Source organism: Meles meles, chromosome 1, assembly GCF_922984935.1.
Source record: "Meles meles chromosome 1, mMelMel3.1 paternal haplotype, whole genome shotgun sequence".
In the NCBI taxonomy this organism is placed as follows: Eukaryota; Metazoa; Chordata; class Mammalia; order Carnivora; family Mustelidae; genus Meles; species Meles meles.
In genome coordinates, this window is record NC_060066.1 from 211,930,274 (window position 1) to 211,942,813 (window position 12,540).

The 12,540-nt window shown below is 62.2% G+C and overlaps 1 protein-coding gene across 11 annotated transcripts in view; it reads right to left on the minus strand.

The window, feature by feature from the left end:
• CAMTA1 (calmodulin binding transcription activator 1) overlaps window positions 1-12,540 on the minus strand; it is an 818,028-nt gene that overhangs the window by 71,165 nt on the left and 734,323 nt on the right. For all 11 annotated transcript variants that reach the window (XM_045998968.1, XM_045998958.1, XM_045998935.1 and 8 more), the window contains 2 exons: window positions 9,158-9,284; window positions 4,120-4,254 (listed from right to left, as the gene is read on the minus strand). In XM_045998968.1, the coding sequence (XP_045854924.1) occupies window positions 4,120-4,254; window positions 9,158-9,284 (262 nt within the window). The remainder of the gene's footprint in view (window positions 1-4,119; window positions 4,255-9,157; window positions 9,285-12,540) is intronic.

A 12,540-nucleotide genomic window follows, 5' to 3' on the forward strand; every position in this document is an offset into this window, starting at 1 on the left:
GCCTCTGCTCCCCACTCTGCTGGAGATGACAAGGTCCCTCTCCTGCCCCAGAGGGTCAGCAGGAGGCCTGCCCAGGCGGCCAGCTGGCAAGCCGAAGAAAGCGCATCCAAGCCTCACTCGGATCCTGTCGCCCAGCCAGGGGCGCTGCTGTCTGAGAAGCTACTGAGCTTCTTACGCAGCTTAGTGGGGATCCAAGAATGGGGTCGGCGGGGGGGTCGGGCCGGGGAGACCCCGGGGCTTCTCCTGCTAGCCTTGGGAAGAATTGGTATAGCAGCAAGAAAAAGAAGCGTGCGCCTGGAAGTCCCACTCATCTTCTGTTCCAGGGACAGGAGTCACTTAAAGGTGTCCCGGTGCCCTTGGTGAGATGGGAGCCCCACCCCCTCCACTCAGGGAGCCGGAGCTGCAGCGTCAAGTGGCCTGGGTGTATTCTCTTTGCAAACAGAGGCACAGGGAGACCATCTACACCGCCAGCACATCCTCTCCCTGCGCAGCACAGCCCGGGCTGCGTGTGTCCGCAGGACCTAGAGCAGGCAGAAGAGACATTTCCCAGAGCCCCTCCACGAACGTCTCCAGGGTAAACTCGGTCTGACTGCCTGTAGCCTGGAAGAGGTCCCGCGGCCTTCCCTAAAGCACAGCTGGCCTGCCCCAGACACTCTGCAGTCAGGCCCTGGGAAATCTGTGCTGAATTTGCACCTTTGGGTTAAGAAATGGTGAAAATGGTAGTTCTCCGAGGAGCCTGGCCAAAGCCAGCCCCGGCTCCACCCATACCCCCTCAGTCCTTGCTGCCCCCTCTCTCTGGGATCCTCCTTTTCATCCCTCCTGGCTTAGCTGATGCCTGCTCAGGCCTGATGTCTTAGGTCGGGGAAGCCTTCCTGCCCACCGGGCTGGACCGAGCTCCTCTGATGTGCCTGGTGGGCACTCAGTCTCTCCCGCGCGCATTCACAGGACAAAGACGCATTGTGGCCTGCAACCTGCCAGCCCGCCCTAGGCAGCGGGGCTCCGCGCCGACAGGGCTGGGGGTGGGTGGGTGAGGGAGAAGCCACTGAGCTCTGGCGGAGGAGCTGCAGCTCTCTGGACTGTGAGGGCCGCGCTTCCCAAGGTCCGCCCCAGCTCTCTAGGCGCTGGAGGCAGCGCCCCCTTCCCCCCACACCCATCTCCTCCTTCGGTCTCCGCCTGGATGGCCGCGCTCCCAGGTGCGATTTGGGGGCCAAGGTCCAAGCACTTCGCCGGAGGAGCTCGCCCTGCACCCGGCCCGGCGGCTCAGACAAAGGCTGCGCGGGGAACAAAGGCTGCACCACCGCGGCCGCGCGGGTTTGCGGCGCTCCACGCTCGTGCTTCCACGCGGCCTTCCGTCTGGCAAACATCCACTTTAAAAAATCAAATGAAGGCAGAAATCTCTTCCCCAAACAGTCCTCCCTCTCCGGGAGTGGGGAGGGGCGAAGGGCGCCCCCACGGTCGGGAGCAAGGCGGCGGGGGCGCAGGCACGGCCGGCGGCTGGGCTGCGAGCGCGCGGCGCTGCCCGCGGCTCTCCGGTCCCGCAGGGCTGGCGAGAGGCGCGGCCCGCCGGGTGCGCGGTGCCCTGCCGCAGTCGGGGCGGGCGCAAGGCGCCCCTGCATTGCAGAGCGCGGGGTGCGGAGGGGGGCGCGGGCGGGCGTGCCTGCGTGCGCGCGTGTGCGTGCGCGCGTGTATGCACGCGCGCCGCCCGGGCCGCCGCGCCCCAGTTTGCTCGGCGCTGCAGTCCCTCGCCCCCTCCCCTTTGCACCCCCTCTCCTCCCCCTCACCGCCGCAGCACGCGCGTCCCCACCTCCCAGCAGCTCCCTGGGCGAGTCTGCCCAGTAACTGTGGGGGCGGGAGGGGAGAGAGGAGCTGGAAGGAAGGCTTCCGCCGGCCCGCTCCCTGTGGCGCCCTCCCCCACACGAAGTTCACTGCCCAGCCACAGGGCTGGCCGGAGGCCCGTGGACCCCTACCCTCGGGGCTGTCCCAGCTGTCCCTTTGGCATGAGGCAGATTCTGCCCTGGCGCTGCGGCTGCAGGTCGGGCTCCCCCCTCCCCCCATGGTTATTATTTATCAGGCCGGTGAAATCCTGGGAAACTTTTCCTGCCCTGAATAAGGCACTTGTATTCGTTTAGGGGAAGGGAGGGTCTCACGGTTCCTCTGCTCTGGCCACTTTCCCCTCCCATTACTTGAAAGGATACCTGTCCAAGAGCAGAGGGAGAGGGATTCATGAGGTCTGGTGGGGGCCCTGGTCTGTTCCCTGTGGGGGGTGGGCCTCTCCTGTCATCTCTCCCGTGTATTTTGCCAGGGGCTGGAGGATGCTTATTTCAACTGGAGGTCTCGTGGAGGTCTGAGCTCCTAGTCCTCTGGGGAAGGGTCTGCTGGGGATCAGGCATCCGGCTCGGTACAGGCTCATTGCCTCAGGGACCTGGTATGGCCAAGGACTGAGACGTGTGTTTGTAATGAAGCAGAGGTGTTTTCCTTTCCCCATGGTCTCTGTCCCAGCACCCACCCCCGCCAGTAACCTCAGGGGACAGCTTGATCCCTGGGCTTCCACGAGGGGCTGGCTGGTGTTTCCTGTGCTCCAAGGTACTGCCTGGCTGAGGCTTGGCTCTTGGAAGGGCTCCATCTCCCAGGCAGGTCCTACATGGGTCCTCACCCCTGGAGAGGTGACCTGGTCACTCAGGGAAAGCCAGGATTCTGCAGAGTACCCGGTCCCATTTCCCATTTGTTCTGCAAATCTCAAACCGGATTTCCTGAGCAGGAGCCCCTGGTCACCCTGCCCTTCTCTGTTACAGTCCTGCAGGTCATCATCCCAGCTCTGGCGGCTCCAGGCTCGCCCAGGGTGGCTGCCAAGGCCAGCCCGGGGCTCCCACGCTGCTCCTGCCAGGGTGCAGATGTCTGCTGACCCAAAGCCACCTCTGGGAACAGCCTGGAGGCTTTCAGTGGCCAGGGTGGCCGCCAGGAACCCTGTCGCTGCTGGAGCGGGGCAGGCATGGGCTGAGGTTTGCACAGGGGGCGGCTCAGGAAAGCTGCCCAGGGCGTGTGCGCAAGCCCAGAAAATCCTCCAGCAGCCAGCAGCCAAGGGGATGTCTGGAAATGGACAAGGCCAAGGGCTGCTGCATGCAGAGGGGAGAGGTGCTTAAGGAAGTGATCCCTACAGAGGGCCCAGGGGCAGCTGGGGCAAGGCCCACACCTCGGGCTGATGAGGTCCCTGGCAAGTACCCCACAGACTGGTGCTCCTCTGGGCTGCCCTGAAACTGATGTGTGTGCAGCCATCGCTCCCACTCTGGCCTGGGGCCAGCGAGCAGACTACCAGCTCGGCTCCCCAGGCCAGCTCCAGGGCTTCTGCTAGGCATGCTCAGAGCTGGGCTGCCTTCCCCCGCCTGTCTTTGGCAGCTTTTCTCTGCAGACCCTCTAGTGCCAACCTTCACTCATGTTCAAGGCCAGTGGCTCTCGGAGAGCCATCCTGGGACAGCAGTCCTGTCTCTTCCATCTGAGCCTATTGGGGCTCCCTGGCCCTCCACCGTCAGCCAAGATGATGATCCTGGACTTGGTTCAGATGCTCTATGGGGCAGAGGCTAAGGTAGAAACAGCCTGGAAGCTGGGGGTGACAGGAGTTGGAGGCTTCCGAGAGGTTTGGTCTGTTATCCCCAGGAGACAAAAGTACTCAATACAACACCCCGCCCCATCAAGGCCTTGGAACGTGTAAGGATCCGAGCCGAGCCTAAGCACCTCCCCTGGACTGCCCACTCTGCTTTCATCACTAAGATGCTCAGGACTTGGGGATGGCCTCCAGGGACTCTCTCTTTGAGGACACCCTAGAAACTGGCTTGGGGGCCAGGAGAACACACGCAGAGCCAGCTTCTCAGGACCTGTCCAGAGAGGAACATCTGAGCAACTTAGGGGTTTATCTGGCCACTCAGATCCCTTGGCAGATCCCCTTCTGTGGCAGAGAGAGACCTAGATTAGGGACAGCAGCCCAGTCGGTCCATCTGTGGTGGAGACTTTTGCCCCAAGTGGACGTTAGGGAAGCTGAATGCTTCTTTCTTTCTCACCCCCTGTACACAGGGTCCCCAAAGGTCCCTTTTCCTCAGCACCTGGCAACCCGAGCGCCGTTCTTACCGTCCAGTGACAGCCAGTCATGCTGGGAGGAAGGGAGTGTGGGCAGGGCCCGAGCTTTGTACTCGAACACCACTGAGTTGGAGATGATCTGGTTGTTGAAGGCAACTTGTAGTGTCACAAGACCAGTGTCATGGGCTGCAAGAAAAGTAAAGAGAGGTCAGGGTCGGGGCCAAGGCGGGGGGTGGGCACCGTTCCGTCTGTTGTACCGCACAGGAATCTGGAGGGCCCCTTCCCCTCCCCCCTGCCCTGGGTGACCCCAGCCTCTGCCTGCTCCTTCCTTGAGGCGCAGATGTGTGCTTCTCCTTCCAGGAAACTTCTCTGGACGCCAGACTCAGGCAGGCGCCCTGTGATCACTCCCACACCCCATATTGTAATCGCCTCCGCTCCCTGGTGAGGACAGGTACCGGAAATCAGTGTGGATTTGCTGAATGAATGCGTGGATGAATGGGCCCCAACCCCGCCCATGGCTGCCTGACTTCTCCCACATCCCATCCCTCCTAGACGGCGTCCAGAAACAGCATTTGCTGTGGTGTCTTGGGGCTTATTTCTCTGTTTCATCCTCTCCTGCAAGCTTGTCCTGCTGCACTCAGCATGGCCTTCCTTGTATTTTCAGAAGTTCCCCGCCTTCCGGACTAGGGCAAGAGCCTCAGCCGCGCCTGTTACTCTGGGCCCACGGGGGCCGATCCGGGGTGCTCACACCAAGCTTAAGGCTCCCTCCCATGCCAAGACGGTGGCCTTTGGGAAGGCAGGCCCCTGTGGGTCTCATTAACTCTTCTGTCCCCAACATAGGGCTCAATGAAGACTGCATAGCTTGAATAAACAGCTGGGACATTCTCGCTGTCGGCAAGAAGAGAGCCCGCCCCTGGCGGAAACCTGCTTCGGTTCTGGGGTAAAAGGGGCTGCAGGGCTCCTGTTGAAATCTTAGGGGCAGTGGCCCACAGAGATGGCCCCGGGGGCCAGTATGGGCATGCAGCCTGCTCACCCCACCAGGCCTCGCCCTCTGGTAACGTCAGGGCTATGTGCTCTCTGCCCTGCTTTTTTGGAACACCAGATACCAGTGCCCGGGGCCTCCCCAGGACAGATTTCCAGGGAGGACGCACACAGCGATCATGTTACTGCTTGGGCACTTGGTTTGCAGTTTACCGACTTGAGAAAGCCATCCAGGTCAGCTGCTCCCTGGGGCAGTGTAGAGCTCCGGCTTCCCTCTGAGGCAGACCTTGCTTCCCATGGGAAAGCCAGCTCATTGAGCTGTGACCTCTGTTCATCCCAGGTAGATGTGTGATGCCATTGTCCCCAGAGCAGGTCTCCAGGATGTCACTGCCCCGGCGGCACCAGTGGGTTTTCCCCTCCACTTTCTACCCCGGTGTGGTCTCTTAGCTCCAGACCAGAAGCTGAACCAGCTGGCTCCATGGTGGGCTGGGGGGAGGGGGTCCCGTAGGACCTATTGCTGTGCCTCTCTGGGCAGGGATTCCCGGCCAAGTCCAGAACATTTTGCGGCCCTGACAGCGTCCCCAGGCAGACTTCCAAGTTCATGGTCACTCATCCTCCCTGGAGATCTGCCTTGTTTACCAACAGGAAGAAAACGCAGGCTGCACACACCCCATCTGAGCCTGCTCAGTTCTGCGCCTATCAGCAGGTCTCCTGGCGTCATCGGGAGGCTTCTCTGTGTCACGTGTTTTGACCCGGGAGGGTGGGGAGTTCCTCAACCCCTGCTCTTCTCCACACCTTCCGGCATCTCCTGGCACTTGTACCACCTGTGATGCTGGAATGTGGACGATCGAAAGCACCCCATCCTTCCACAGGGATACAGAACGGAGGAGAGGACCTATCGTCGTCTCTGGGTCCCAGACCAGCAGCGGGGTGCAGGCAGGCCATTGCGCCGGGCGTGTCCTCGGCTCTCTCCCTCCCCTCATTCAGTGCATCAGCGGGTGCCGGCCCCTCCGCTTGTCTCCATCCCCCCTGCCAGCGCGCTGAGCCAAGCTGCCGGCCTTTCTCACCTCGAGTCCTGCTGCGGACAACCTCAGCCGTCCGGAGACCCACCTGTTCCTGCTAGGATGGTGTCGGGGGGTGGGGGGCTACGTCCCAAAGCCCCCACCTGAAACTGGTGGGAATGCGTTGCCCAGGGAGCTCCCCTCCTGAAGTCAGGAAAGATCACAGGGGCCCGCTTCCTGCAGTTTCCGTGTTTCTGTCCTTCCTCCCAGCAATCTGTTCTCCCACGCACCCGGAATCATCTTTCAGAGACATAATTTAGATCGCATCACTTCCCTACTTAAAACTAATGGCTTCCCATTGTAAGTGAAACCAAATCGGACTCCTTCCCGTGACTCAGACGGATGGACAGGGGTTGGTCCCCACCATCTTCTCCAGCCCTGCAGTGTTCGGCCCCCCCGCAACCTGTTCCACTCTCCCTCTGACTTGCTCGGCCATGTGTCTCCTTGTTTCATTCTGTCTCTTGCAGTAAAGTGCAAGCTTCGTGAGAGCTGGGCGCAGGTCTGTCCTGGTCGCCTTTTCATGCCCAGGGCCAAGGTCAGTGCCTGGCACGGTAGAGCCCCTCAACCGTTTGTTGAATGAATTGCTTCAAAACGCAGTGCACTTGCCCACCTCAAGCTGAATTTTACCCCTTGCCTTCGGTGACCTCCCGGGAACCCAGGGTAGGGCTGTCCTGCCAGCCAAGTCTTCTGGTGATGGTTGTAGGGGGCAGACTCCACGCTGAGTGGGTCTGTGGCCCGTGGTGGTAGGGGACCGTGTTCCTGGTCAGGGTCTGGTCTCTTCATCAGGGTGCCGGGCTGGTGAGTGGCGGCCACGTGTGTCCCGTGTCCCCTCCTGCTGTGTCATTCCCTGCTCCTCAGGTGTCTCGTCTTGAGCTCCCCGGCCTCTGGGCCCTTCTCTCTGGCCAGTTTGGCTCTAGATTCCGGTGTTCCTTCCTCAAGATCAGCTCAATCTCCTGAGCCCTCGGAAGACTCGGGGAGGGGCCCGAGCAGCCAGTCTACATCCCACTCCGCCAAGGCAGGGGTTTGTTTGCATGATTGATCCCTCCCTGGGCCAATTGCTCCTCGGGGTCAGAGTTGGGCTGAGGGGCTGGGTCTTCAGCCCTCCTGCATCCGAGATGCCCAGCAGGGCCTGGTAAACGATCTGGTGAACGAAGGAACGCGCGCCTACGCCCAGCACTGTCTTACAGAGTGACATGCTTTAGTTTGGGCCTGAAAGCAGAGCCACCCCAAGGGGGCCCCCTCTTTGTGGTTAATTGCAGAACAAAAGGGTGCTCGAGCCACAGGGTCCCTGCTCTCTGTGTGTGTCTGAGCCTGTGCCTTCTCATCTCCCAGTCCAAGACGTGCTCTGCTAGAGGAGCTGAACCCCTGGGGTACACGCTGGACGAGGCACACTCCGTTGCCAGGGTTTGGGACCCAGGAAGGCTGTGGGGCCGGCACAGCGGCCTGCCGAGAGACCCAACAGCACCGAGCCCCTCTCTTCCTTGACACAGAAAGCCCTAAGGCCTCCCACACGGAGCACCTTCCGGAACTGAGCCCGGGAACCCAGCGCTTCACGGACCCTCCTCCCACTCTGCTCTCCCCTATCTGACAGCTGGCTTTTCGGATGTCCAAATGGAGGCCCCGAGGGGTCAAGTACGGGCCTAGAGTCACCAGATGGTAAGTGGCTATCTGGGGTGTGCTGTGATGCGCCAGGTCCCGGCTTGGGATGTTGTCCAGAGGGCATGCAAAGGCCAGTCTTTTTGTGGAAGGGTCAGATAACCTAGGACAGGCAAGGTCTGGGACCGTCGCCAGGCAAGACCCAGGTACCGGAAGTGGCTTCTATTTATAGGGCCGGCGAGTCTGCTCCCGCAGCAGGTGGTGAGCTGAGGGCATGACAACAGGCTGCCCTCTTCCCCCTGCCCCCTGGAACGGAGGTGGTGGGGAGTGGCGGCGGCATTGGCCACGCAGCCCGGAGCCATGCTAGGTTGACCCGCGCTGGCCTCCTGAGGGCTGTGCTCAAGGCCAAGCCGGGCTGCCGGGCGCAAAGGGGGCTAAGTGCGTCCTCTGGAGCTGGCCAGGCAGTGGTGGGGGCAGGGCCAGGATGGGGAGACCACCCTGGGCATCATCCCTGCCTCTCTGCGGTGTTCGTGGTGAGGGAGGTGCCAAGTTCACGTGGGGGCTAAACCCAGGAACCCAGTTCTGGAACATTCTTCCCCAGCGGGCTGCACAGGGAAAGGGGCAAGAATGAAGGAAGAACGTTCTCCTGAATCCAGGAGCCCCAGGCTGCGGGGGGATGGTGTGGGTGGAGGCAGAGAGCTGGGGTGGCCCAAGATTCCTCTCCCCACTTGTCTCTACAAACCCTCAGCCTCCACAGGGAGCACTGGCTCCTTTGGGGGACGCCTGGCTTCAGATACCACGGGGCAGGGCTTGCTCTCCGCTCGTTCTCTGGGCAAGCTGGACGGGCCTTCCCTGGAGCTACTGTCCGCCCAAGGACACATTGCCCACCACGGGCACTGGAACCCCAGAACTCTGGAAACGGATTCCTTCACAAATACTGGTCTCCTTGTGAGGTGCCCTGGCGGACACCTGATGACCGGGAAAGGCACAGATCCTGACTGCAGGGGGCTGGCAGGCCAGAGATCAAGGAGTTGAGCAGACGGGAATGTCTGTCTAGCTAAGCGGATGATGATCAGGGAGGGAGGTGAAGGTCAGAGCCACAGGGACAGCAGAGGGCTCTTGCCCCTGAAGCTGGAAGCAAATTATATGATGTGCCCTTTTCGGGGTGCGGGTGCGTGGCTCCACATTCTCAAGGGAGTTCGCGCCCATTGTTCTCAGTTTGACCCTCCTCCCCGCTGCCACCAGGTCTCCATCCCTCTCTGCACTGCTCAGTGCTCCATGAGCCTCAACTGATGACGTTATACTAGTTGTTCGGGGACCCCTCTGTCCCAGCGGGGGACCCTGAGGCTCAAAGTACTGACGTGACTTGTCCCAGGTGGCTCCCAGGCTGAGCCTCGGTGCAGCACTCCTCGGGGCCCCCTGAACCCGTGGCGGGTGGCCAGTCCCCTCACCTGGGCAGTAGCAGCGCAGAACCCCGGGCTGAATCAAGGACGCAGGCACTGAGATCTGGTCGAACAGGCAGCTGTAATTATTGCTGGCTTCTTGCCATGGGCCTGTGATGAGAACCTTCACTCCTCCCTGGAGGGGACAGAGAGGAGCGGAGAGGAACGTCAGCCACAGCGGGAGGGGGGCGACGGGAACTCAAGCCTTGCAGGCTGCCCCCGCCCCACGTGCTGGGTGAACGTGCCCACTCCTGGACTCCAGAATGCCCCGGCTTTCCAGAACCGCTCTTCCAGGATGGCGGCAGGAAGACCAAGCCTCGGGGGAGGAGGGGGTGGACACACGTTCCTTGCCTTCCTCAGCTAGCATCCTGCACGGCGACCAGCGGTTTTGGTCCCTGACCCTCTCCACGCAACTTTCAGTTCTAGGCCAAGGCAGCGCCTGTACAGCTTGCTATGGGCCTGAGAAGGGGCCAGGCAGGAGCCCTGGAGGGGGGGGGTGGGGGCGGGAAGGAGTTTCTTCTGTCATTTACTTGCGCGCAGGTTTTGGGAACTCGGGCCTGAGCATGTTAGTGTCACCCCAGGAACAGGGGGTTCTGGTGGGGATAGGGAGAGCTGCAGGCCCCCCAGGGTAGAGCAGCGATCGTGGGCGAGGGGGGCGCAGACAAGAAACAAAAGTGGGGGAGGAGGGCTCCGAGTTGGAGGGGTTGAGCGGGACAGGGGCTTAGAGCTGGGGGCCGGGGATGCTGCCCCTCTGGCTCTCCTGGGATGGGCTACCGGGGCCCCAGCCACCTTTCCCAGCAGGGGGCCCGAGACTCTCAGGACAGGGCGGAGAGCGCCACCTAGTGCCCAGGCTGCAGAAAACTGAGCGCGGTACCTGCTTGAGACTGGGGGTGGGGAGAAGGGGGTGAGGGGTTCAGGCCCCCCTTTCCCCACCTCTCCAGGCCAGAGAAGCCGGACCCCACCTGTCCCACTCCTGGCCCCCTCCAGAGACTCTCTCCTGCCCAGTCACCAGTTCTTGCGTGGACCCTCCTTGGCACTGGCCCACCCCTACCATGGAGGGACCCCCAGCCTCAACACGAGGCCAACCCCCAGGCTGCCCACAATGCTCCTGGAACCCAGACCTGGACCAGAGCTGGCCTTGGGCATCAAGAGCAGGAGGGGGTGTTTCCAGGGATGGGGGGAGGGGGCTTTCCCACAGCCCAGCGCAGGGGGGACCTTTCCTGACTGACAGGCGTTCCACCTGGGCTCTTGGATGGGATGGGATGGTTTTGGAGATGCCACCTCACTGCTAGGGGGACAGCAGAGATAGCTCAGGCCCAGAGGCCAAAAGCAAGAGGCCTGCTTCTGTCCCTCGGTAGCTGTGTGTCCTCAGCCAAGTGGCCCAACCTCTCTGGTGGTGCTTCTGGCCTTAACATTCCTTGGGGCTGATACGTGGTTCCCTCGGGAGATTTGGAGCTGTGGCAGGACTGGGGCCCAGGGGCTGGGGGCAGGCGCGGGCTGGGAGGCGTGCGCCGGGCACAGGTGGAACCACAGGCCAGCTCAGGGCATGACCCTCCCTGGATCCTGGGAAGCGGAAGAGCAGCGGCTCCAAAAAGCCACAGAAGGTTACCATGTGAGAAGGAAGGAAACAAAGAATAACCCGGACCGGGAGCCGCTGGTGTGAAGCTGGAGCGGCCGCGGTGAACAAAGAACCTGAGAACAGCAGGGCCCTCTCCATGGAAACCGCTGCAGGATGCCTCAGCACCCGGCGGTTCAGGGGACCGTTCCCATGGCGACGCGGGCCTGGCTGCTGTCAATCCAGCGGTGACGGTGACGCAGGCCCCTGATGGCTCTAACTGCAGCTTCCCCCGCCTGCTGCCGCCCACTGTCCCTGGAGGCAGATGACGCAGAGGGTTTGGGGGAGGGGAGGGGGCGGCATACGCCATCTGAGGTCTGTGCCCTGGGAGCCCTGAGGTAAAGGACCCAGATTTCTGAGGCGCCCAGGGCAGATCCCGGGCACGGGCATGCGTGTGTGCGCATGTGCTGGGGGCCTGCTGCAGCAGCGGTGAAGGGGGGAGAGAGCATCCGGGAGGTGGGAGGGAGGGACACTCCCCGAAGAGACAGCTGGGTGACAGCAGGGTGACCGGCCTTGGCTTTCCCGCGGAGGGGATTGTAGGGCCCGGATCGCTTAGCTCAAGAGGCGTCCCTGGGGCCTGGGTGACTTGCTATGGGTGTTGCTATGTATCGTGCTCGGCAGAGCGTGGCTAGAACTGAGCTCTCGGCACTCTTGGCAAGGAGGGCAAGGGGCAAACGTGCCAGCCGGGGGGCTGTGAGGGGGAGAGAAGTGTCTCTGGAAGGGGAACCCAGGGGGGGATGGCCCTTGCTGCTGGACGGGGCCCAGTGGCCGGGGAGGAGGATGTGGCTGGTCAGAGTCCATGGGGCCTCTGCAGAGGCCTCGCTGTGTGGCCATCGGGCTCCAAAGGGACCAGCTGGGTGGCATCTGTGTGTTTCCCAAACCAAAATGAATCTGAGTTGCTTTTGCTTCCTGGAAGCATCAAGGGCTTTTGGAAAACCAGGGCTGGACGCTCCTTCCTGGAGGAGCCCAGACCCACGTTCTTTCCCGCTCCCGTGCTGCCCTCCCGTGGCAGGCTGCTGCACTGACTTCCCCTGAGGTACAGTTTGGGGACCTGCGGTCCTGGGGTACAGAACAGGGGATCGGGTCTGCTAATAGCCCCTCGCTAGTGCCCCCAAGCCCATGAAGGCCAGACGGCGGGCCTGGACCCCTGCCGGGGGGCCGGTGTGCACAGCCCAAGGCTGGGGAAAGACAGCTCCTCTCCTGGGCCTCCAGTTCCCACAGGACTCGGGCTCCAGGGTGCCTCCAAGGGTCCTCCCAGGCCTAGGCCATGCCTCTCAGCCATTTGCAGATAAGGAAACTGAGGCCCAGGGAGCCAGGTCTCCCAGCTGACCTCTCGCTAGGCCCCCTCCCTGTGCCTTTGAGTTGCTTTCTTAGCCCTGGGTGGGGGGCAGGCAGCTGGGCTGAGCTGACCTGTCACTTGGGGTGGAGGGTGACACACGGTGGGTGCTATGGGGATGCCACTGAGCTCAGGATGGCTGACACGGTCAACCCGAGCCACCCTAAGGGTAGGCCCGGTCAGAATCTTCCGGAGTCTTGGGGAAGGCGCCATGGAGATGGATGGAAGGGGCAGCTGCTGCCCAAGTACTTTACTCGGTCCTTAACAACCAGCCAGCGAGATGAGACACAAGAAAGGCAGCTAGTGACCTTGCCCCGGGTCACCAGCTAGCAAGGGTGGGCGCACACTGTGTGGCCCCAGCCCCATGCTCCTCAGTACGCGGGGGGACGGCCTCCGGACACCCGCTAGACACGCTGCACAGGGGCAGAGTGCGGGGCAGAA